The sequence below is a fragment of the Mugil cephalus genome, chromosome 22 (genome assembly GCF_022458985.1).
Source record: "Mugil cephalus isolate CIBA_MC_2020 chromosome 22, CIBA_Mcephalus_1.1, whole genome shotgun sequence".
NCBI lineage: Eukaryota > Metazoa > Chordata > Actinopteri > Mugiliformes > Mugilidae > Mugil > Mugil cephalus.
This window is the reverse complement of record NC_061791.1, coordinates 16799949-16825996: the sequence shown is the minus strand read 5'-3', so window position 1 is coordinate 16825996 and position 26048 is coordinate 16799949. Positions and strand designations below refer to the sequence as shown.

At 41.5% G+C, this 26048-nt stretch overlaps 2 protein-coding genes across 8 annotated transcripts in view; one reads left to right on the top strand and one right to left on the bottom strand.

Annotated features, from left to right (window-relative positions):
- The window catches only part of osbpl8 (oxysterol binding protein-like 8), an 89254-nt gene extending 84749 nt beyond the window's left edge, over window positions 1-4505 (bottom strand). For all 6 annotated transcript variants that reach the window (XM_047574812.1, XM_047574817.1, XM_047574816.1 and 3 more), the window contains exon 1: window positions 4173-4505. The gene's annotated coding sequence lies outside the window, so the exon portion shown is untranslated. The remainder of the gene's footprint in view (window positions 1-4172) is intronic.
- A 3141-nt stretch (window positions 4506-7646) lies between these two features.
- zdhhc17 (zinc finger DHHC-type palmitoyltransferase 17) overlaps window positions 7647-26048 on the top strand; it is a 29836-nt gene continuing 11434 nt past the window's right edge. Inside the window, exons 1-10 of one of the 2 annotated variants that reach the window (XM_047575375.1) lie at window positions 7647-7869; window positions 16879-16982; window positions 17421-17543; window positions 19357-19434; window positions 20422-20566; window positions 21481-21545; window positions 22405-22567; window positions 22915-23040; window positions 24537-24679; window positions 25686-25786. In XM_047575375.1, coding sequence (XP_047431331.1) covers window positions 7807-7869; window positions 16879-16982; window positions 17421-17543; window positions 19357-19434; window positions 20422-20566; window positions 21481-21545; window positions 22405-22567; window positions 22915-23040; window positions 24537-24679; window positions 25686-25786 — 1111 coding nt within the window. In that variant the 5' untranslated portion in view covers window positions 7647-7806. The remainder of the gene's footprint in view (window positions 7870-16878; window positions 16983-17420; window positions 17544-19356; window positions 19435-20421; window positions 20567-21480; window positions 21546-22404; window positions 22568-22914; window positions 23041-24536; window positions 24680-25685; window positions 25787-26048) is intronic. The other variant, XR_007111264.1, reaches the window with a different exon arrangement.

The window sequence follows — 26048 nt, the reverse complement described above, 5'->3', positions numbered from 1 at the left end:
CAGGAGGCTGAAATGATCAGATAAATAACCTGTTACTACGTAATCATTTCAATCCAATTCTGAAAAAATGCACTTCATTTGTTCCAGCCTGTTCGCAGACTGAAATTCTAACCACTAGATTTCATATGGATGTTTTAAAGAAGAAAATCAATAACTTATTGACAAATAAATCCCTTATTCATTTGTGTTAGAATTATTTGTACAGAATTTGCCATGTAGCTCAAAGTTAACAATGAATTTAGGGCTGCAGCAAATTATTATTCTTATTAACCCATTGATTCAATTCATTTTCAATTAACTAATAAACATAATGTCTATATACAATTCAATCTTTCATCAATGTCATCATTAAAACAAATTCTCATGAAAAACATCTTTTAATTTGAAAACTGTGGATGAAGGAGCGATTTTAAATCTGAACTCTGCATTGTTGCAGCCCAAATAATCTAATTAAAGATATACAATCAATAAAGATTATGACTGCGTAAAGATACTAATGATATATTGTCTTACGTGATGATAGAAGAAGGCTACATTATGAGTGCAGTTTAAAAATCTTAACAGCCTCTCAGTTTAGGAGCATAATTAAAAAAAGCTACAAATAAACAGTTTGTGAAGGGACACACACTCACCTGCCAGTTTATTAAGTACACTAGTGAAAACTAATTCATTCAAATATATTTCGACATTCCAGCACTAAATTGTAGCTTTACAAATTTATGGTCTTGTAGTGATTAAGACTGTGTTGTGTTATATGGACACTTACTCCTGTTATTTGGGCTGTCCTATTTTAGTCGGCAGGCTAAGCTAAATAACACTGTAGAGTTTAATTCAGTCCATTTGCATTACCACATTTCATGCACCGTTTTAACATGGACTCAAAATTAGAACAGTCATGAAGCTGAGATTTGGTGGAGAAATTATATATTAGAATGCACTCATTTCAACTAAGCGTACCTAGTGTATTGCCAGGATGTCCTAAGTCTAAGAAGAGAGCTTTGTATGCAGGAATGTAATATTTAAGAAGATAGTCTTTAAGTTTAATTCTATGATTTGCAGGGAGTACGGTGTCACGTGTCCCTCTTCACTTCTCAAATATTTTTGAGATTTTCAGAATTCAGTTATTAACATTGACCTACTAGTTTTAGCCCCAAAACAGGCTGACCTTTAAGGCTCGGCTCATACATTTATAGATGGGGAAAAAATGACTTATTTTAGATTGTATCTGTACAAAGTAATACTGTTCGTGCTGCCCTGGGGGAACTCTTTTCAGCTTCCGTTTTCAGTTCGGTGTTTTCCCCTCCATCACCGTTCAGACAGCAGCGTGTATTAACATTACAGCGGCATTCCCAAAGTGGATTTTGCATTCAGATTGAAAGCTCCCAGGCCAGTGAGCAGGCAATAACCTGAATGGAAACTCTATTTGCATAGCAAATGAGGCGGCTGCTCTTGCGACCTTGGATGGTGCACCTGAGCAAAGGTTTGCCATGGAAAGTCTGGGCTTACACTTCTTTACATGTACATAAGCAGATGACGGAAACATGGAAATGCACCATATGGATGGCAACGCCAAAGATGGGCACAGGTACGCAGACTAAAGCAAAGATGGTTAATTTATGCAGATCACCTTAGGCCCACTATGTGTTTGAAAATAATTTATTCTTTGACTCTAATCATCCTCAGGCCAAGAAAAATAAAACATAGTTATATGCTTCTCACAGTCAACAAACTCTTTGCCCTCCTGTCCTCTGGAAGGCAATTTCGGACTCTCCATTCCAAAACCAATAGCCTAGAACCAACAGTGTATTTGAAACAGCTGTTTCTCTACTGAACGCAGCTCCCCATTGACACCACACAGTCACAATCATTTATCAGTCCTTCATCCTAATGTCGCTCTAGTGTACAAACTGTGTCTGGATCTATCTGTACATAAACCCTAAACACACTCTCACTTCATTACAGTGAGTCTTTGCACCCTTGAATTTTCAAAGGCAGACAAAGAGCACCCCATCAAAGTAATGAAACAGAAATATTATACTGTGAGTTAGTTTAACAAACAAAAAAAAAAAAAAAAAAGGAGGTGCACTTAACGTAAGTGCACCTCTAGGATTACAAGTTAATTTTGTGGCCAAATTAAGAGTCTATTGGAGTCCAAAATCAATGTAATGAGACTCAGGTGTCCTTCAGTCTTTAAAAAGTAAATAAGGAATTTGTTGCAGTCTGATATTCACAATACGTGTTTGTGGAAGTGTATTAAGGCACAGACAAAGGAACTTTCTGAGGACCTGTTTGTCTTTAATCATCAGACAGATATTGAACAAATGGACGAGATTTAACATGACCGTTCAACCGACAAAAATAGCTTCAAAAGAAAACACATAATAGTCTGAGAGGTCACAAAAGAACCCAGGGTTACGTCTAAGAAAATAAAGGCCTCTGTTATATTGGCTACTGTGGTAAGAAGAAAGCGACTGCTCACCAAAAACCATGTATGCAGTTTTCTAAAAAGCATGGGGACGAGACAGAAGAGATCGAAGGAGAATTATTTGGTTTAAACAAGACACTCACGTCTGGAAATGATACAAGACTGCATTCCAGTATCAGAACCTCATCTCGTCCCTGAAACGTGAGGACGGTAATGTCTTTATTTTTGCTTCACCCTTGCTGTGCGAAAGCAAGATTCAAAAGGTCTTTACTTCCTGCTGCTGTTAGGCGCCACAACAAACATTCTTAATACGTGCAATATTATTACACCTCAAGGTTCAACACTTTCACTTTTTACTATGTACAACTGGTCCAACTGGTCCATCTGTGCTATATACAATACTTGTATTTGTTATTCTATTATTTATCTTTTACTCCTACACCCCTTTCTCTGTCTCTTGTGGGACAAATAAAGATTTTCTAATTTTAATTCTTGGACTTTCTCCATACTATATAAAATGGCAATGCTGTTGAATATTGTCCACATAAAAACACAAACTGGCACGTGCGATCGCAGGTGGATACCATGACAGGCCGATGGCATCGGATATCAAGGCCAGCATCCCCCGGATGCAGCAGCTGTCTGACACCATTAGGAAGAGCTCTTACTGGCCGTCAGTCTCCTGTTTCTGCTCCCTGCATCCTATCAGGTGAAAGTGGAAACAGAGCACCAAAGGTCTGGGGAGGCTGCAGAGACATGCAACACTGCAGTGGGATCGTATGATTGGGAGGGGGTGATGCCTTGGGAGTCATGCGTACAGCAGGCCAGAGAAGTGGATTTTTTTTGGCTGTTGAAGACACACCACCGGACTCAAGAGTTCAAATCCACAACTGACTCCAAGGATCACCCGGGCAAACACGTCAAACCACTCTCACCACTTTGCTGCATGGAACACCCGACATGACCCAGCTCCTAAACACTTGGTGTTCATGTCCAGTATGAACTGAGACTGATGCATTGAGTGAAATGCAGATGTAGAAGTTCCTACACTTGAGCGTAAATTATACTACTGCGCAGGGCTATGCAAGGACCTTTAGTCATTTCTACTTGTGCGCTCATCAGTCTGGCTCGCTTGCCAGTCGGGTTAGTTTTTGTTTTAACTTCCTGCTTAACTTTGGCCAAAATTTCGGCCGAAACCCCCAAAATTTCGCCGCACACGCGTCATACAAATGTCTGCATCTCCAAACCTCCTCAGTAAAGAAGATGCTTTATTGGTCCAAAACAATCAAATCAAAAATCAAAAAAATCGCGGAGATGGAGAAGCAGCCAGAAATACCAAAGCGAAAATATGCAACAACCAAGTGGACCAATCGCAGCTCTTGCATTCTGCTCCGCTGCAGCATGCAGTTACATTTCTGGGGAGGTGACTGCGAGGTCCGCGCAGGGTCGGCGAAGGGGTACGCGTAAACGCAGGACCCTGTGCGTCACTTTAGCGCAGAAGCATAAATTAAGCTTTACATCTCAGCACCGCTGATCCTGAATTGCTACATAATAGTATGCACTGCTCGACTGCAGAGTCACGGCTGTCGCCCCTCCACACACACACACACACACACACACACACACACACACACACACACACACACACACACACACACACAGAAACAGCTAGCCGCCTTTCATCAACAGCAAATAAACGAAGACGGCTGCTTTCACGTTGGCCGTGTACTGTTGTGTTTGCACTCACCTTTGTGTCGTTGTTGCTGTCCTATTAGGTCGTATGACTGGCTAAAAGCAAGAAGCCGCTGCTTATGAATATTAAAAGGAGTCCCCGCAGACGTATGTATCTCTGCTAACCGCGAGCTAACGACGTTTTAATATTCATTAACGTTACGTGTCTTTCGGTGGCTCTCGCCGGCGATGACTCGCGTCCTTCTCTAAGTAAGCGGCGTCACCTCGGTCCAATATTAAAGTTTGGACGTTAAAAAATTAACTTCGCAGACACTGGGTGTGCTTTCTGATGCCTGTTTGCCATTAATTGTCGGTCTGCCTGTTAGCCACTAGCGCGCCTGTTGAAGGGGTGGAGTGAGGGAAGGTCAAAGCAGCCGCAATGCACGAGACTTCCTGTTACCAATTTCAAATTAAAAGCTACTGAACCGTATTTTCATACATCTTTCATGCGCTACTCTTCATATTCGTTCAGTCTAAATATGACTTCATCGTACAAGTACAAAGAATTCAGCTGAATCTTTACGTGTTGTAAAGTTTAACAGTTTTACTTTTGTGTACAATTGCTTTAATTTTATTTAGTCATTTTGAGTAGAGTTTTACTTCATTAGTTTATTCCTTTGTATTAGTTTTGCAGTTATTACTATTTTTAAATGAACTGTATGATTATTACAATTAACTGTCACATTTATAGTGGTCATTAAATTAGTCTCTTTTTTTCAGTCCAACAGCTCCGTATAAGACTTTATGACTTTATTTTGAAGACTCACCATTTAACATGCTGTGTGCCTCTGGGTTGAAGCCGATTGACGCAATGAGAATCTGTTTCCACTCCTTTTGACTCGGTGATCGTCTAACAGTCCTGGGTGGACGCTCGGGCCATAACAAACGCGTGATTGGTTCGCTACGCCTCCTCATCACATGCAGTCCCACCCCCCGATCCTTCCTAGTTTTAAATTTTACGTCACACCCAGCCTTACAAGATGCAAGTGATGTCAGCCATGATGAAAAGAAAAAAAAAAGGAGGAAGAATGGTTGTTATTTGCAATTCAAATATTGCCTCGAGAAATTTGCGCATTAAATTACAAAACACATAAATATTGCGTTTGATATTTGTTTAAATTGTATTTGTTTACACAATGTGTGTCAGTGAGTGTGGGATGACATGTTATCAATTAAATAACAGCATGTTAAGGGAATCAACTGTAACATACTCTAATAGACTAGAATGTGCAAAAGTTTTGGGCAGATGTGGGGGAAAATGTTGTACACTAAGAATGGTTTCACAAATGCAAGTGTTAGTTTGTTTGTGCTAGTTTATTTTCATCAATTAACAAAATGCAGTGAAGGAACAGAAGAGAAATCTAAATCAAATCCATAATTGGTGTGACCACCCTTTGCCTTCAAGACAGCGTGTAGTCATGTAAGCATGTAAGCATAATAATAATAATAATAATAATAATCATAATAATAATAATAATAGAGGTATCTTGTAAAAGCTCTAGATTTATAAATGTACCTGCTGTCCACAGCTGTCGAGGAGAATGCATATTTGGGTAAACACTGACATCTAGTGGCAGTTGGAAGTGGAGCACATACAGTACAGTCCAAAATAAATAGATAAATAAGCCATGTCTGTTTCTTTTACTTCTATATGTAGCACGTCTACTACAATTATATTGTATTTATGTAACGGTAGAAAAAAAGGTTGTGGCTGGAGTCACAGCAGAAAATAGACAATGTGCTGTAATATAATATAATAATGAACATTTGGCAATTATCTTGCACGCGCCATGTACAGTGCATGTTGGCTATCCATACTGTGCTCATATGGATGCTTGTGCATTGGTAGCTGTATGAATAGGCATAGTCACACATATGCAGACTTCTAAGGTTTTTAAACCTTTTTTTTTTCCTAAAAGAATAAAGTTAGTGGCAACAGTGTCATCGCTCAAATTAAATGAGTGGAGTTTCTGGTATAGATCACTATAAAATAAATGTAATTGCATTTCATTACTGGTGGACATAGGGTTTGTACTGTCTGCCTTCTTTGGACTGTTTTCTCTCACCTTCTATCCTCTTTTATCCAACACACACACTTGTTTTTGTGTCTGTCTGTCACTCCTTAGGCAATCGATGTTCACTTAGTCTCAGGAGTTGGCAAATAATCAAATCAAGCACCCATATTTTAATACTCATCGGATACCTGTGCATTAGTAGCTGGTTCTCGGGGCCTGGGTCTCCTGACCCGACCCTGGGCCCCGGTAATGGTCTCACACGTACTTAGGGACACTATGTGCCCTATCGTTGACTATCGTTGGCTACTCTATTGGGACACCGTTACCCTCCTGGACTCTCCCATCTCTTCAGGTGAGGTCACTTGGAAAGCACAGGACCCTACACCCCATCTGTTCATACCACTGCCACGTGTCTCTCTTCCTCTGTCCATCCTTCCACATCTTCTCTGTCCTTTGTTCTTCCCCTCTATTCACTGAGGTGTGGCACTGCCCTCCCTTTTACTTATATATCATCAATAACAATACAAATTGTCTCAAGATGAAGACGGAAACAGAGAGAGACATTAAGAGCAGGAGAAACAAGATGAACAAACTTCAACGGTTAGTAATTGAAAAGAAATTATAAGAGATTAGAGGACAGGGGCTCGTTGCCAGAGAAGAGAAAGTAGAGGACAGTCCCCCAGCAGCCTAGGGCTATAGCAGCATAACTAAGGGATGGTTAAGTCCAGCTCTAACTATAAGCTTTGTCAAAAAGGAAAGTCTTAAGCCTGACCTTAAACTTAGAGATGGTGTCTGCATCCCCGTGATAGCTGAAGGCTCTACTTCCCATTCTACTTTTTGAAACTCTAGGAACCACAAGTAGACCTGCAGTTTGAGATTATAGTGATCTATTGGGACGCCATGATACTATGAGGTCTTATAGATTTGATGGAGCCTTTGAGGGCCTTGCATGTAAGGTGGAGGATTTTAAATTCAATTCTAGATTTTGAAGGGAGCCAGTGAAAAGAAGCTAAAACTGAAGTGATCTGATCTCCCATGCTGATTCCTGTCAGTGCTCTTGCTGTGGGCTTTTTAAAGAGCTATTTAGACAACCGGACAGTAATGAATTACTATAAGCCAGTGCTATCTCTAACCGGCAACGCCAACATCAGAGGAAATGTATAGGTGGATGAGCACCAAGGGTTGAAAGAGCAGCTGGAGCGGATGTGGAAGGTTAAGGCAAGCGTGGTGCCCGTGGTAGTAGGAGCACTTAGGGCAGTGACCCCCAACATGGGAGAGCGGCTGTAATCTGAGAAGCAACCTATCATTTTTAAGCTTTGAAAATTTCTTCATTTTGAGGCTACCTCGTAGAGGAAAGAGACCCACAGCGTAGGCTACTCTATCAAATAATAAGTCATGTGAGAAAACGCGTGCAATTAAACCTCATAAAGTGTGTTTTTTACGCATTTGCATCTTTCCCTTCTCGATATTAAACGATTACGTGACCTTGCGTGCGTTGTAGGCTGCCCATCATCCGCAATTTTTTTTTTTTTTTTTTTTTTGACAGCCGCTCTCTCCTCCTCCTCTCTCCTCTGTTTGTTTCCCCCCTACGCAGCCTCCTATTTCCCACAATGCTCAGCGGACACCACCACCAAGATGGCCGACGCTATGGAGGAATATGAGAAAGAAGCTGGCTGCGTCCCTATTCTCCATCCCGAGGTATGGTCCTCGGACTGCACCCGTTCGCACGGACACGGGAGCGCACGCAAGGCGCGCTACACCGGCTCGCATTTTGTCTTCTCTGCCGTGCGGTTTTGTAGCGCTTTTATTTGTGGAAACTCCGATGCCCCCTGCATAATCACCGGTGGGGGGGAGGTGGCAGCAAGCTAACGATGCTAAAGTTGCTAACGCTACCCCCCTCCTTCTGGTGCACAAGCAGTAAACGCTGGACAGATGTTTGCGTTTATGTTAACGTTAAGCGATGTTCTCCGCGGTGGTGACACCGTGCACGGAGTAAACAAGGTTGCATGTTTAAACCTGTGACGTTAACGGATAAAAAGTAACGTTAACTGTTAGACCTGGCATCCATACGACGTTAGCTGTGTGGCTAAATTGACAGTGCTGGCTGGGTTAATGCTAGCCGCGGTGGTGTAAATTGATATCAAGAGCATATGGAGCATATCGAGCCTCTGTGTTCAGTCGATGGGCACGGTATGTTTATGTTAACAGTCAAAAATGTAGATATAAGTCCACTTTTTTAAAAATGGGTTTTAATACAGGATATTGCTGTCACTTCTAGCTAGCTAACCCGCAATTTATAGTTCTGCGTTAATTGACGCAGAGGCTCCGGCGTTAACGCAGACACCTAGCTCCATAGCTGACATGCACCTTTGCAGAAACGTAACTACATGTTGCAGCAGCGCAGATCACAAGAGCAGTGGCTTGTATGATCTATAGTTGCTGTTCACATTTAAGCATTTCCAGCTGCTTCTCCATCTCCACGATTTTCAAATTGATTGATTTGGATCAATAAAGAATCTATAAGGTTAACCAAGGAGGTTTAGAGACCTTTTTGGTGGAATTCAGCCAAAGTTGCAGCGAAAGTTTAAGTCGCATTGTTGAAAGCGAAGCAGAAAGTGGAAACAAAAATTAGCCCAACTGGCAATAAAGACACGGCGTTTGGATGACATTTTTACAGACTGACAAGCGCACACATATAAATGACTCGCACCGTCAGAGGGTCTGTGCGTACGTTGGCGCGGTACCATAAATTAGGCTTAACACACAGCACTTGGCTAGGCTCTATCTGTCAATATATCAATTTAGCCACCATCGTTTCATCTAATATGACTGTAAATACTTTGACATTTTTTTGTTTAAATATAGCTATTGAATAAAAACACAAGCTATTAAAACTAACTGAATGGGCTAAATGTCTAAATTTCATCCAGCAATGATTGAAATGCATAGAGTTTTAGCCTAACACACAAGGTAAACCAGTTTCTTGGTTTAGCTTGGTAACTTGAAGCTGCAAACTCTTCAGGGAACAAGTCATCCATCTTTATTCTGAAAGGCTGCACCATAGATAAAATACTTGATAAAGCTATGTTGACAATAGATTTTATATTGGTGATAGCACACATGCATTGCATGCAAGCAAAACCTCTTTGCAGGATTTGCTTATTGACTGCAGCCTAGCTTTCAGGTAGCGGTGTTAACTGTGTTTGTGTTATCTTATTTCCAGGAAGTTATCTTATTTCCAGGATGAGGTCTGTTAAATGCATACTGTAGTTTCCTTTATTGTGTCCCTGCTTGCTGTTTAACTCATTGGTTTAGAGTAGTGGCCTCAAACTCATTTTAGTTCAGGGGCCACATCCTGACTAGTTTGAGGTCAAGGGGGGCGGACCAGTGACACAATAGCATATTAACCCATAAATAACTGTAATGTTTTCCTTTGTTTTAGTGGAAATAAGTATCTTATGAAAATGTTTATATCCAGTGAACTACACTATTACAAAACATGTAGTAAACAACGGAACATTTCTGTAGAGCTGTGGGTCTCAATGTTATGTTATGTCCACAACTCTTACTAAAACTGTGTGTACCGTTGGAATAGCAGTTACTTCTATTGTAAAATTGTATTTAATGTCTTCAGTGTAATTTTTGCACATTGCAAATTCACCCTGCTGGCCATTAGACCCTCTGGCAGGCCACTATTGGCTCGCAGGCCACATGTTTGATGTCTGGTTTAGCCGGTTTGGAGCCAGCGTGTTTATTTGCCTCTGTGGTAATCCTGGCCGTGAGCTGTTGAATTTTTTTTTTTTTTTTTTTTTTTTTTTTTATCTTCAGACAAGTTCATGCTCTTTGCAAAAACAAAAAAAAAAATGGATTGACTCAGATGCACTGATTTATTATCTGATCTTTGATCTCTCTAATTGTATTTTGAGACTGTCTCGATTTTATATTGTAGGAATTCAGCACCTTAAGTTCACTTAAGGGTTTGAATTAGTCCCTTATTCTGCCATCACCGAACTTGAGCTGCTACATCTCAAGTGGAGCTGCCTCCATCGTGACATTTGATTCACTGTTCATACACATAGCTGTTGTCTGGTTAAATTACTCATAGTGGCTGTATTAGTTCAGACAGACACGGTGTATTATTAACCCCATATTAGGGATGTCAGCATAGTTTAGCCTTTCAAAATTGAAGAAGGACCTCACAGAAGAAGATAGATCTTTATATTATCTTAAATCATTCATGTAGTAATAACCCCTTTTACCCTATTAATTCTGTAGTGTCACTTAACACTACCTTTGTTGAAAGCTGATCCAATTTGTTCAACATATGTCATGTAACACCCTTCCTATGCTAGGTTACATGCAGATCAGACACTACTTGGCTTCAGACTGGTTTAGGCTGGTGAAGGCATTTCTACCTGTGAAATGATGTGTCAGCATTGTCCTGGCATTGATTTTTACTCTGTGTTCTACAGAATGGCCAGTGGACCTGAGCCACTCACGTTGGAGTTGAAGTTATTAAATGTTGCTTTGAGTACCTGCTTTTCCGTTCCAGTTTTTAGCAAAATAAAAGCGAAAATTCGATAAAATACAATTGTGAAATGCGGTATTTAAGAGTTTTCTTTTAAATGTAGGCGTTTCTATTACCGTTTTTTAAGGCGATAAGGTTGTGCGCATTTCCAGAGGAAATGGAAACGCAGCAACTGACACATAGAACGTAGAGAGGACGCCTGAGTAGATGGTGTGTAAGTGGCGGAATAAGGGAGAAATGTCTGTGCTTGTCGGGCCGATGAGACGCGTGAGCAAGGAAATAGAGTAATCACAGCTGTCGCTCTCTGCTTCATCACGCCCTGAATATACACATGGGCATGTGCGTGTCGATTATAGGTTAAGCTGTGGGCTGCAAGTTAGGATCCAGACATCGTTTAAGCAATGTCTGTGTTTGGAGTTATAAGTAGATTTAATTTAATCTGCAGCTGCAATGGACAAGTGAGATTTATGATGTTGGGGAAACTAAAATAGACTTGTATTTGGTTAATGTATGTCTAAGATGATTTGAAGATTCATAGCATGTAACATAGACTCCTACAATGCACATTAAGCATGTAAGGTGCAAGTATTGCAGGGTTTATTTTAAAACATGCTAAACAGATCAGAGTAAACATCCTTCAACTCACATTGTCCTGTGTGTTCTGAAGACTACAAACACACAGTTTTTGCATTGTCTGCATCTCCCTGTCGATGGGAGATGGGTGAACATATACGTACATTTATATTTATAAGCATACTCACTCCTTACCTGAACACTGCCTTGTTTTGTTGTAATATAGCTTTTATTTTTATATATATATATATACATATATATATATTATATATTTTAGTCTACCCATATGTGCACTGTTTGTAACGTTGAATGTCTGCTGCTGTTAATGAGAATTTCTCCACCGTGGGATGAATGAAGGCATATCTTATCTTATCTTCTCCTGAGCAGATCACACTGCATTGTGACAAACACGCCCAGTCCTTTATACTCGCGCCCTCAGGTGCCGAACAGTGTGGCGATATCTAACAACAAAAACAACACAGGCTAATTGTGGGGTTGCCTTTTTCTGGCCCGAAAACTTGAACTTGTGCGCAGTGTAAGGAGTCCTGCTGAAGGCCTAATTGGATCACCTGTGGGAGATGAAATAGCTTTTCATGGCAGCAGGTTTAGTCGTCTGTATTCAAGATCAAGGGCTTTTGATATGTAAACCATTCTACAGAACCAACCTCTACTGACCAGTTCTCCTCAGCTGACCCTTTGATGGCCTTTAAAACCTGTAATAATAATGTAGGTAATTTGGAGGCGAGTCAGCTAACATTAGCCACCATGCTAACATTGGCATACATTGACAATATTGCTAGGCCAGTAAAAAGGACAACAAGGCGTCCTTGCTTTTGTCTTTTTTTGTTTCTTTTCTTGTGCACTAGTTATGAACAAGGATCTCTGTAACTTGGCTTATCACAGCACATAAACTATATTGCCCTCATATGTGATCCATAAAATCCATCTTCTCTGTGGAATTTTATATTGAGGTCCACTTTGACACAATCAGGTTGCTGTTGGAACGGCTGGAGAGATTAGGTTTATAATTGGGAGTTCCACAGAGAAGGAAGCTTTTTGTTTGATCGTTTAGGAGAAGGAGAAAATAAATGCACCGCCTACTTCCCGTTTGATTGTCTGGACGACAGTTGACCTGACTGAAGAGTCCGATGTGTCAGATGGACTTCAGACCAACTCAGACGAATCTAAATCTGGGTCTGTTGTTGGAGTTTGAGCCGGTGCTTCACTACGCACACACATAAAAAAATAAAAATCTTAATGTGGTCATGAAGGGATTTGTTAGGCACAAATACATTTAATTCCCTTTGTGCTTATAAAGGTATTGTTTAAAGTTGGTCCTCTTTTGAGCAGGGCGCTGCTTGGAATCTAGGTCACCGTGTAGATTTTACCGCGAGCCGAGTGAGTCTGAATGAACGAGGCACCTGAATTAGAGCATTAAAAGAGTTGCGCGCTGAGAGGATGTTCACTTTTTCTTGAATCATTTCAGCATGTCAAACATGCGCTCTCGGGAATTGTAGGTATTAAACGTCTTCGGCTTCCAGCCTCATTTGGACGCGCAAATACGCGGCCTGTCAGGAAACGCACGTACATGCCGCACTGACTCCGCCACTCGTTCTGATACTTAGCGTACCGTAGCGCTAACTGCAATTGGAAAACATACATTCTGCTCCGAGCATTCTCATTATCCCCTCACAACACGTGGTGCTTATACTCCTTATATGCTTCCTCCTGATTCATAGATTGAAACTGTGCGTTGAATTCTGAATTAGCCACTCAAAATGCCACCAATGTCACATGGAATCTGAGAAAAAAGTAATAACAGTGCAGCCTCGTCGTAGCAGACGGGGTGAGAAAACAATTATTCTTTGCTCCAAAGACCTAATAGTCGGTCTCCTGCTGTGAATCGCTTCCGCTTTGGCTATATCTGCTACTACTGTTGCTTCTGCTGTAATCCAATAAGCATTTTCAGGAGTGCTGTCAAACATTTTTAGCCCAAGGCGCACGTGACCTCCACCCCCTCGGGAGCAGTTGCCATATGTCCCATTGACCAGCTAAATGAACAAAAAGCCAAGCCTGTCGAGAGGTGAGGTTCTAACCTAAAATCAATGACAATAACTTTACTCACCGCTACCTGATTAATTGGTTTATTCTTTAGCTTTTACGTATTAAGAGGTTTAAAAATAAATACTCCAATTATGACCGTGGTGTAAAATGCCGCCCTCAGCTCTTAGATGTCAGGAGGGAGAGAGGAGACAGAGGTGAGGCTGTAGTGACTGGAGAGAGGTCAGAGGTTATCTCCCCAGAAGGACGGGGTGATCGGAGAAAGTGATTCACTGTCTGCGGGTGAAGAGCCGAGCCCTCTTTCCACCCCGGTGCGCCGACTGACGGGGGAAGCAGGTTCTTTTTTTGTAGAAAATGTGTTTTCCCCTCAATTGAATATGACAGAGGACGCTTCCAGTTCCTTATTTTTCTGGGCTTCTAAGCACAGTCGAGATCATAATTGAGCAACTCCCACCCGCCTCTTTTCCCTGGCAGCTTAACTAGGCTGAATAGCACATGCGGTAGCTGAAATGGATCATATGGATTTGTAAAATGACCAGAAGTTTGCAGCTTAAAACGCATTTGAAATAGAAAACAAGTAAGAGCTGGTCACCGTCGTATCTGCCCCCTCTATGTAATTTACACTCTCAAACAAAGTATTCCCTCTGCGGGCTTCTGTTTGTCTTCTTCCTCTGTTGTATGCTCATGTCCGTGTCCCACCTAACGCCTCTCCTCGCAATTTTCTAATGTGGCTGAATTTATTAAAAGGCGCAGGAAAGCTAATTTAAAGCCGTATTCGCACAGGACCGGTTTCATTTGGGAACCTCAAGTCGTGTTTGTCTGTGGTCTCAATCTCACTCAAATAGGCCATGTTTGTAATTTGTAAAGTATAAATGATACAGCATCTGTTCAGGAAATGCTGGTGAGAGGATGTCAGCATAATTACAGTATACGTTTACTCCAACTGTAGTTTATATTTAGAACTTAGTTAACGGTGTTAAATACGTCGTTGTGGCTTGGTTAAAATGACTTGATACGAAGAAGCTGTGTTATTCGTTTGTTTCTTTTTTTTTTTTTTTTAAGTTGCGTCTCACACCTCTTGTTTTGTTTCTTTAATTTCCCTTCGTCATTTTGTCTGTCTGCTGCCAATAATCCCCAGCGGTGGCAGAGATGCAGCCGGGACACTCCCCCTGACTCTGTGGGGAAGCTCAAGCTGAACTTTGAGGACAGTTAGTGCAGCTCTTGGTCTCTGTCTCCCTGAGCTCTTGCCTCAGGCTGCCTAACTGTTCAGCACAAGCCTGTCATGTCCACAGCCCCCCCCCCACCCCCACCCCCCCCCCACCCCCCACCCCCAGAGGCTGCCTCATTATTCCTCATGGTTTCACAGCCAGAAAAAAAAAAAAAAAAAAAGGCTTGAACTCCTGAGTCGTGTTTTGAGTCACAGTTGTGACTCTACGTTATGCTCGGTCCAATTGAATTTTCGTTGGCTAAGGTTATGTAGCGTTTGGAACAATCCAGATAGTCTCAAGACGCTTTACAAAACCCAGAGCCTGAATCCTTCAGAGTACGCACTAAGGCGACGGTGACAAAACAAACAAAAACCTTTTAACAGAAACCTTGAGTAGAATCCAGCTCATGTGGTGGAACCCATCTGCTTGAATCCGACGGGGTGGGGACAGAAAAAGTGCAGAATTAAAGCAGGTTTTTGTGGAGTTTTGTTCGATAACAATTGAATCGATCACTTGTTTTCCTTTTTAACACAAACCCTGAAGTGACTTAACTCGGTTTAACATTTGCCTCAGTTCTCACTGACAGAAGTTAAGAGGCAGAATGGCTGGAAGCATAGTAGGAGCTCCTCGTCCACCAGATGCAGCCCTTGTTTCACGGTGATGGATGCTAATTGTGGTTTCCGTTTCGTTACTATGGAGACTAATTGAATGGGAGTAGCACAGACACCACATCCGTGTGACAGATTAGATCATCAGCTGCTGCAGGACTCAATCGGGCTGTCTCCTTTAGCCTGGGTTCTCATTTGTTTTTAATTAAATACTGTTTGTTTATAGGAAGTTTTGGTGAACAAGGTACTGAGACCTGTAGTTCAGGGCCTATAAACTAGTTTCTGTCATACTAGCTTTGTTGTCTGACTGAGTGATGTCAGTGAGCAGTGGGGTACTTGTGTATATGCTTGTATATTTATTTTTTATTGGTTAATCATGTTTATATGATTCACATTTTAGTTTTTGTTTGCTTAGCGTAACGCAGTGCAAGCGTGTTTCAGTAGTTGATGGTGATAAATTGTTCACCTTTTTCTTAAGTTTTGTCTGGTGTGATAACTGAAAACCACAGTTGTAATCGTAAATACACAAACCCACTGTCACCCTGAGATAGGTGTGTGTATACACATATAATATAATATAATATAATATAATATAACCATCTACAGCGGTGCAAAATCAGAATGAAAATGATGAACTACTACAATGTTCAGAGTCAGAGTTGGACCTGTTAACCCAGCAGATTACTTTATTATTATAATTCATGGTATCTGGTTTTGTCATGTAATTTCCAGTATAACATTTTTTTTTAACCCCACCACAACTTGAGGTTTGATCAGCCCCACTAATTGAAAACATCTGCTTTCAGGACTTTAAAGTTGCTGTGTTTTTCCCCCTGTTGACCCCGCTGTTGTGGGCCACAGCAACTGATTTATTTATTTTTATGGAAATTTGTTAACGGGGCCAAGCCACAACCGCTCTTCTTGGATCAGTAAACTAGTGTTCTCTCATGAAGGTTTTCCATTATGCCAACCTCATGTTAATTTTTTTTTTTTTGTAATAATACAGAGAATGCATTAAACTTGTTATTGTATTTTTGGGACACGTTACGATTTAGATTTTCTTCCAGCACCCAATGGAAATCCCCAGTCTTTTATCTATTCTTCTAAATAAGGTTTAACTTTCAAGAACATTATTATGTGATTCTATCCATGTTAACCTACATAGATTGTACTGGATTTTAGTTGACGTGTAAAACTCATCCCTGTAATCTTAATCCTATCTTGGTATGTTCCAAGGTGCGCACCAAGTGATCGACCAAATTTATTTGGTCTGGCTTGTTTACTTGATGGATCATGGTTAATCTATTACTTTTTTTTTTTTTTATCTTCCACTATAATAATAATTGTTGGACTTTGGACTTGTCAGCACTTGAAACCGGACGTTGTCTACGCGATGAGTGCGTAGTTGTATTTTTCATGGAATGTTTTATGAGAAGGTTATTTTAAAGGTTGTTTCATAAATTAGAATAATTGAATTTGGTGTGAGAAAGGGCTAAAATAATTTAAAACAGTTCAGTATTTTGTTTTCATGATGAAAGTTAGATTCTATGCCACAAAAGGGGGAATAAATAATAATAATAAAAGAAGTTTGCATCTGTGATTGGCTGATAAAACACAATTCACATATTCACAGTTGTAGATTCCTTTGTTTTTTCGTAATGTTGACGGCCGTCATCAAGCGGAACTTTTAACTAATCTTTATTGTCCGTGTCTCTCTGTGTCCTCTCAGGAAATCAAACCCCAGAGTCATTACAATCACGGCTACAGCGAGAATGTCGGCCGCAAAAACCACGTGGACGACTACAGCACCTGGGACATCGTCAAGGCCACACAGTGAGTGAACAGCCTTGGTTGTTGGTGTCAGCTGTTTTGACTCGGAGCTCGTGTCGTTCCTGGAGGAGAAGCCTCGTTTGTGTGTTTTTTACGTTGTCAAGATACCGCAGACTTCAAATCCAGAACAAGCGTCATTTTTCCACCTGTGGTTTCCCACTGCTGAAGAGTTCATGTACTGTTTAGGAAAACGACGAGAGGATTTATTCCTGAGAAGTTCTTGCAGATAAGACAATGAAAAGTATTGTTTTATTTGACAGCGGTTATATTGTTTTGATTTGATGTCAGGAGTCTCTGCCTGCCAACTTATCCCACAGTGTGGGCGTGTTGTTTTGGCCTCAGCTTGCCTCGGTTTAGCATGTTTAACCTTATGTTTTTCTGTGTTTGGGAGTGTGTTTGGATGTGTGGAGACTTTAATCCCTCTCCGCTCCTCCGCCTCAGGTACGGCATCTTCGAGCGCTGCAGGGAGCTGGTGGAGGCGGGCTTCGACGTTCGGCAGCCAGACAAAGAAAACGTGACACTCCTCCACTGGGCCGCCATCAACAACAGGATAGACTTGGTCAAGTGAGTCCACTCAAATCTGGTTTTGAACAAACTCCACAGTGGCAGTAGCAGAAAAGGTTAGAGATCAAACCGTTGCACTACGAGAGAAATAACAAACGGACAAAAGGCAAGTTTTAGTCAAATTTCTGCTGAACGTCGGCAAAGAAGGTAACACAAGCTTTTCAGTCCAGCCCAGACTGGTCATTTTGTTCAACTCCAAACATAATGTGTAGTGTACGTCCACCACCACTACCAGTTTACAAAGACCAGCAGACCAACATTTTGACCACTGTGAATAACAGTGATTATGTCAGAAAGACACAATTTTGTCCTCAAAGATGATGTGTTAGAAGTAGAAAAAAAGACCAGTTGGAAAGATTTAAGCAATTTGACCGAGGGCCATACTGTGATTGTTAGACATCTGGGTCAGAGCATCTCCAAAACTGCAGCTTGTTTGTGGTGCTCCTAACCCAAACCCTCAACTACAGTGGCCACTATCTATCAAAAGTGATCCAAGGAAGTAAAAGTGGTGAATAACTGTCCACTGTCTAAAGAGTATACAGTGGACATGCAGAACATCAGGGAGGATTTTTTATATTACAGCACAGGGAGGTCAGGTGTATGTGCGTTGTTTACCTGAGGAACGTACGGCACCTCTATGGAAAGAAGACACAGCAACAGAGGAAGTGAGTCCTTGGGTTCGTCATGTGGATGTTCCTTTGGCACATAACACCAACTTAAGCATTGCTGTGGACCATGAACATTTCATGGAAAGAGTGTTCCCTTATGACAGTGGCCTCTTTGCAAACTTCCCCCAAATAAAAAAGGTCCAGGAATGGACTCAATCATGAGTTCGAGGTGTTGACTTGGCCTCCAAAACCCCACATCTCTATCTCCCATCTCAATAGATGTCCTGATTGATCTGTGAGATGTTTGGACACACTCGTGGAGGCCCTACCTCTCAACTTGTAGGACTTAAATGATCTGTTGCTTACATCTTGGTGCCAGATCCCACAGGAGACCTTTAGAGGTCCAGTAGAGTCAGTGTCTCAACAGAACAGGACAGTTTTTTTGTTGTTGTTGTTTTTGTGGCAAAAGAGGATCAGCACAGTATTCAGCAGATGGTCAAACGTTACATAAATGTACAGTGAAATCAGTCGTTGGCCATGTATTTGTGGTTTTACTCCCGTAATTTATTCAGGTTCTCTCTTTAATCTTCCTGGACTCCAGGATGTTGATTATTTGTCGTCAGTATATTACAGTTACAGTATTTTCTCATAACATGTTTCACGTCAGCTGCTTTATGAGTCTGACTTTCTTTCTCCACATTAAAGCCGTTGGCATTTAGTTTCCAAAGCTTAGGGTAGCTCATGTTTGCTCTGGTGTAATGTTGGTTTTTACTTGATAGAGGACATCTTTTGGAAGCTGTAAACTTACAGTTTGAAACCTCGGCTCATTAACTGACATTCTCTCAAGCTGCTGCCAGTATTTTACTAATAAAATGAGACATTACATTCACAGGAATGAAAAGGCTGTGGCTAACCTGCCCTATATTGTGTTGGAGGGATTTAATTTCCTCCAATATCTAATTTTACTCTCTCTACTTACTGCATTTCTTTAGCTGGTGCTGATCAGCTGGTGATTTAGGTGCTGGCTGATTACTTTTACTGTTGCATGCTTGCTGTGGCATAACATAACAGTCCTGGTCCATTGCGTTATCAGAAGAACAGCAAACATTTCTATGTATTAGTGGTTCTACTGGTTTCACAGCCTGAAAGAGATCTGATTCATCAAAGTTTATAGTTCCATGCGATGATTGTGCTTGTATGTGCAGGTACTACATATCAAAGGGAGCCATAGTTGACCAGCTGGGGGGAGATCTCAACTCTACACCACTGCACTGGGCCACCAGGTAACACATGCACACACATCTTCTGGATGTCAGTGAGTTTGAGAAACACTTTACTTTTTAGTGATGAGAGTACAAAGCATGGTCATTTTAATTGTGCCAATTAAATCTATGTTATGTAATTACTTTAAACGAATCACCATTATTGTGTCACTCATATCTACCGACTAAAACCAGATTACTTTTTTGAAGATTTTTTTTTTAATTTCCTTTCTGTGTAATGACCATAGACTGTGAACAAGTCTGAGGCGACAGGTCACATAAGATCCACCCCCCACGACCTTTACACAACAAGACAGGAGGCCTGAAGCGCTTTCCTCCTGAATTATTGATCGCTTTGACAACAGGCATCCTCATTGTCGCTGCCACGCAGACACTGCAGTCCTGTGTCACTCTCCACTTTCACCCCAAATCCCACTCAACATCCCCTCCCCTCCGGCTGCCAGTGACCTTTATAAAGCCCCCAACCTCCCCGTCCACAGGACGTCAGACAGTCACGCACATCCTGGAGAACGGTGCTGTCACAGGCTTTGGTTGCTCAAGTTCACTCACATCGTACTTTTGTGCAGTGAAAGCCATGAGACATAGCACACCTTCTTTTTTTTTTCTTTTTTTTTATCTAGTGTCATCATGCACTATATGCATTATTGTCCTGTGGGGGAATTTTACATTGCATACAGCGATGGTAATAAAACACAGTTTAAAAATCCAATATGCTGCATGCAATAAAATCATGTAGCCAAGTGCCTGGGGGCACCACGGAGACAAAATGATAATGGAAAGAAAATCAGTCTCAAGGCTGCATCACTTTGTGATGTGCATCATAGCAGATTAATAGCTGTGGGAGTGCATGAGACTCTTTCTACTGATGTCAGCAGCTGAAGTTAAAGTCAGCAGAGCTGTCAGATGCTTCCATGTGTCCGTATTTGCAGAATAAGATGATTTCTGGATGTATTGCGGTTTATTGTTTGTTGTGTGTCCACCTCCCAGACAAGGCCACCTGTCCATGGTGGTGCAGCTCATGAAATACGGTGCAGACCCGTCTTTGATCGATGGCGAGGGCTGCAGCTGCGTCCATCTGGCCGCTCAGTTCGGCCACACCTCCATCGTGGCTTACCTTATTGCCAAAGGACAGGTAGGAAACACGGACGCTGCAGCTTCATTAGGAGGACAAACTAACCTGGGAAACCTTAAATTCTTCCTTTCACAGAAGAGAATATGGTGCTGTACTGACAGGAGGGTTTTTTTCAGTTAGTTTGCTCCACCACAATATTTTGCAAAACCATGTTGCTGACACACTTAAGTATGTTTCCCATCACTGTTTATGTCCTGTTGCTCAGTGCTGTGCCACTGACCATTATCAGCCAATCTTTCACGTAAATAATTCGATCAGCCACCTCTGTAATCTGGAAAGCCCATCAGATGGTGCAGGAAATGCATGCATGATATGAATCAGCAGCCAAACATGATCACAGATGCACATCTATCTATACATCTGTCTATCGATATGAGCCAGTCGTCTGTCACAGCGGACAGATGCATGTTTTTTAAGACAACAAAAGGCCCCAGCAGCACAGATCTACCTCCGTGCACCGTCCTCAAGCAGCTTTTACATCCCTGCAGGTCATATTGTAGACGAGAAGATGTTTTTGGTTTGTCAAGGCTCTCTCTCTCTCTCTTCATTCTTTCTATCAGCCCATTGTGGAAGTTAAAGGATTAAAGAGAGTGTTTTTTGTGCTTTCTGTTAGACTACTGAAATTTATTTTTGTGCCTTCAGTATATTTTTTTTTTTAATTTTTTTTTTTATGCAGATTTGTTATTAGTATCGGCCAGTAGGGCTTCCATTGATTAGACATAAGTGATTAGCTGCAAAAGTGTTGACTTGAGGATCTCTTTTTTAAGTTTCACCACAGTTGGTCAGTGTTTTGACTGTATTTTATACCAGTGCTCTCCATCAGGGGGCGCCATATTATCATTATTTTCCTTTTGCCTGCTGCACTGGCTCCTCAGCTTCTTCAGCTGGATCCCTCTTTGTTTCCTCTTTAACAGGATGTGGACATGATGGATCAGAACGGCATGACTCCTCTGATGTGGGCGGCTTACAGGACACACAGGTGTGTATGTTTACGCAGTAGCTATACAGTTCTGTGTACTACACATGAACTATACACAATACAGTAAGCAAAGCCTAATAAATGTGAGCCTTGAATTAAGGATCTGATGGCTGAGAAAAATAATCACGTACAAGCCAGAGCATGTTTCTGCTGACTACAGCTCTACGCGCACGGCAAATTAAATGAGCAGCCATTTATCAGAGCAACTGCTTACACAGAAAATCATTTGTCCAGGACACCTCTCGGCTTCATATGAATATTCATTCATAGTTTCTATTTCTAATTTAGTAATTTAACTCACTGATCCCACCAGGAAGTTGAAGTTAAAATGTGGCTCAATGCAGCACTTGAGATCTCAGTTTTGCATTCTGTATGCAAATAAACATTTGAGGTGGCAGTAAAATATTATAACAGGACACCTATTTTAAGGCTTCTCATTGCCAGTGTACAGACAGCACTTACTTAACTTTTTCCCAGGCAATCATAGTGAAGTGATCTTTTTTTCTTCTGGTTCTCCTTCTCTAGTTTCGATAATTTCTCCATAAAGATGGATCCATTACAAAACTGCATCTAGTTATAAATCTGAGGCCTATGCGAGGTCCTGTTTCTGCTCATCACAAGCCTGTAGTCTGGCACTGATGTTGCTACGAGACGTCGGGGGATAGAGGGGCAAGGGGTGGGGCGATGACTTCATCGTTTTGGTACCAGGCTGTGTTCACACCTGTACTTTAAGCTGGCCACTTTCAGTTGTGTTGCCCAGGACAGATGTCAATGCAAGCTCTGAAAGGGGCCTGTGATGTCAGGCGGGAAGGCCTCTCGTTTAACTTGCCCTAACTTGATTTTCTCCTCTATGTGACAGTGTGGATCCCACCAGGCTGCTACTGACCTTCAACGTCTCGGTCAACCTGGGCGACAAATACCATAAGAACACGGCGCTGCACTGGGCCGTGCTGGCCGGCAACACCACCGTCATCAGCCTGCTGCTGGACGCCAATGCTAACGTTGATGCACAGAACATCAAGGTTAATGTCGTCGTCACAGCTTAAAGGAGTGGTTCAGTTTCTCTGTATGTGCTGCTATTCCACAATGAGAGATATCACGGAAAAGAAGAAACCAGATGCATAATGACCACCACAGAAGCATATGTACAATGGATAAGTGTATAACCATGCATTAAAGAAACCAGACATCTGTCGACTGTCTTTTAACCCACCGTCTTCCTGAACCAATATGTCTGAGTTTTTAGCAGTAGTAAAATTCCTAAACTGTTTCTCAGATGGCAGCTTTTTCTTGGTCTCGACAGTGCATTTGGTGCTACGATACAGTATTTACAGATGATTGCAATGGCTGTTTCTTTTGTATTTTCCAGGGTGAGACACCGCTGGACCTAGCCAAGCAGAGGAAGAATGTTTGGATGATCAATCACCTACAGGAAGCACGGCAAGCTAAAGGCTACGACAGCCCGTCCTACCTGAAAAGACTGAAGATGGACAAGGTACAAACGCATACTCAGGTCCTTTAGACATAAAAACCAAGTGTAAAGTAGAGTACCTGTGAGTAATTTATCAATACACACTGAAATACCAGTCAGTTGGACTGGAACAATCACAATAGGCAGTGACGTATCAGTCCCTGCACTAAGGACAGACTTAACACTGTAAGGACACGTTTTGAGACACGCTCAGGCAGGCGTGTCCAGACTGAACGTCTTTCTGCATTGCTGCACTGTCACAACATGTCCGTGGTTGCGACTCCCTTTCAGTCTAGTCTGTTTGTTGCCTTCAGACAGTCTGACAGGAACAAGTGTTGTCCATAAATGACCTCTAGGATTTAACAGACAACAATGCTGTGTCTAATCTGACCGCAGCGTGCGGTCATTCAAATGTGTCCTTGTCTGTTGGAACTGAACTATGAAAAATGTTCACATATTTACCTGTCAGTGATGTGAGACCGTCATTGTGAATTTAGCTTTTCTAGATTTAATCGCTTAACTCGGTGCTAACTCTGCTTAAATGTGTTGTCATCTTTCCACTCCTCTGCCTGGATGTGAGTAGTTAATGAAGGTAATTTAGATGACAACATATGTACCTAAACGTCCAGTCTGTGTATAGAAGTGATAACCGTATGACACTAGGAACTTAGTCTGCTGTAGTCCAGATCCCTAGTTTCAGTGCTGTAGTGGGCAGAGCTGATCTAGATAGAGGAATATGTATAAATATAATCTGACTTGCTCGAACTGCTTCTTTACATTCCTCTTTGTTTGTCTTGACAACTAATACCAGGTTCAGACGACGCGCTCTTTTAGTCTGATAAGAGGGCTACTGTGTCTGATTAGATGATTGTAGAGTCATAAATTCCTGCAGAGGGACACGCTGTTTCTCAACCAGGTGGAGCTTGCCATCTTTCCCCTTCTGCTTGAAGTTATTGGGTCTGACTTCTAGAAACAACAATTGTTTGTGCTCCTGTTTGTGAGTGTCATAGCAACATCGTGGCAACAACAGAAGTCTGGTCTTTTTTTGTTGGGATGTTAAAGGGCATCCAGGATTAATCCATTACTTGGTACAAAGCGATGCGTGTTCATTTTCAGTCTTAAACTATATATCGTATATGTGTGTCTGAATCTGGGATTAGAGAGCCAGTGCTTATGAAAAGACATGTGGAGTGGTATGAACTATTAATACTAAATTGTATGTAGTATCTATTGTACAGAAAAGCTAAAGTTGCTGATAATTAACACATAACTTTTAGTTTAACTTTCTCCTAATCCGACAGCAACATAAACATGAACGTATCCTCTATCTCTAATGATTAAGATCATGATTCAGTTCCCAGATTTTAAAACAAAATGCAAAAAGAGGAACTTCCTCCTGCTCCATCCATCAATTCCTCTTTTGTTTCGACTCTTTGACACGTCTCCTAACCGTCTTGCATATTTGTCTCCCTCTGTTTGATGTCCATTCACCTCCTCTCCACCTTCTTCTCCTCCTGCAGGAGTTCAGACAGAAGGTGATGCTGGGAACTCCCTTCGTCGTCATCTGGCTGGTCGGCTTCATCGCCGACTTGGACATCGACTCCTGGCTCATCAAGGGCCTCATGTACGCCGGTGTCTGGGTCGCCGTGCAGTTCCTCTCCAAGTATGTGCCAGTTACAAAAAAACGCACATTACACAGACTCACTTATGTAGTTTTTATCAGATTTATTCTTTTAAAATCTGTATTGCGTGCTTCAACCCCACTACTACTGACACTGACCTCCGACAGCTTGTGTTGTGGCAGTTGGTGACGTAATAACACTCCTTACTCAGAGTATTAACCCAGTTTACTGGAATTCCTGGAGTACTTGCATTGTGTTGAGAGTTTTTTTTTCTTTTTTTTTAATTTGAGTGCTGTTGAGTCCAGCTGCCCCGTGTCATCAGGTAATGGTTTGGTTTGTTTTTGCTGCTGTATCCATGAGTCAGATCAAAGCCTCAGACCTGATCAGTCCATGTGTTCCCCAGTCAGCGGGTGGAACATCTGTAAGAAGAATGCCTTGATGTATAGAGCACATAAGCTTGGAGCTGAGCAGTAAAGAAAGGAAAATTCTGGTTTATTGCAGTTTGACTCAAACTAAGAGAATTATGCCAAAGTTATTATGAGCTGGGAGAGTCCTTCAACTGTGATACTGAGAGCCAGGCGTCCTGCAGAGCATAACTCCAGTATGTAAACAAAACGGAACGTTCCTCGTTGTCAAAATAAGTCGTGTGGGGTATACTAATGAGGTTTTAGGAACAGGTTTTGTTCATGTACACAGCACATTTAAGATATGCATGTAAACTGTGTTTTTTTTTCCACCCACAGTTTACCTTTGGCTTGTCTTTCATTTGTCTCTCTCTTGTCAGCTTATAGTTGACACAAACCAGCAAGCCAACAGTTTGAAAGGCCAGGAAAAGAAAGAAAATCTTGCATGTTTGATCAAAAAGCATATCAGCAAGTTTTGGATACTGCAACACCGACCCTTTCCAGAATGTGGCAGAAGGGCACAACAAGGGCGAAAACTAATATTTTAGTGATGCTATGTTGCTGATAAAAAAAATACTTTTACTTTTTTAGGGAACTTACTGAGCCTCTTCCTCTCCTCTTTTTTTTCTTCTTTTCTCTGCAGGGCTTTCTTCGACCACTCCATGCACAGTGCTCTCCCTCTGGGAATCTACCTGGCAACCAAGTTCTGGATGTACACCACCTGGTTTTACTGGTTCTGGAATGATATCCTTTTGTTTTTTTTATTGGAAGTTTACATTAAAAGGAAAACTCTGCAGTTGTAGGTTTTAGGGCTGAGTATCACTACTGATTTCCTGAATCAATCTCACCATGAACGTTTCACATTTTGACTTTAATAACTTTCAAAATTCCTAATAACGCTCAGGATTTTCCTGCTCTGTGACTGTTGTTAATTTCCCCATAGGAAGTCCTCAGTCAAATTGTGCTTTATTTCCCTGTAAAAGTTTCCAACCTGTCAGAGTGACAG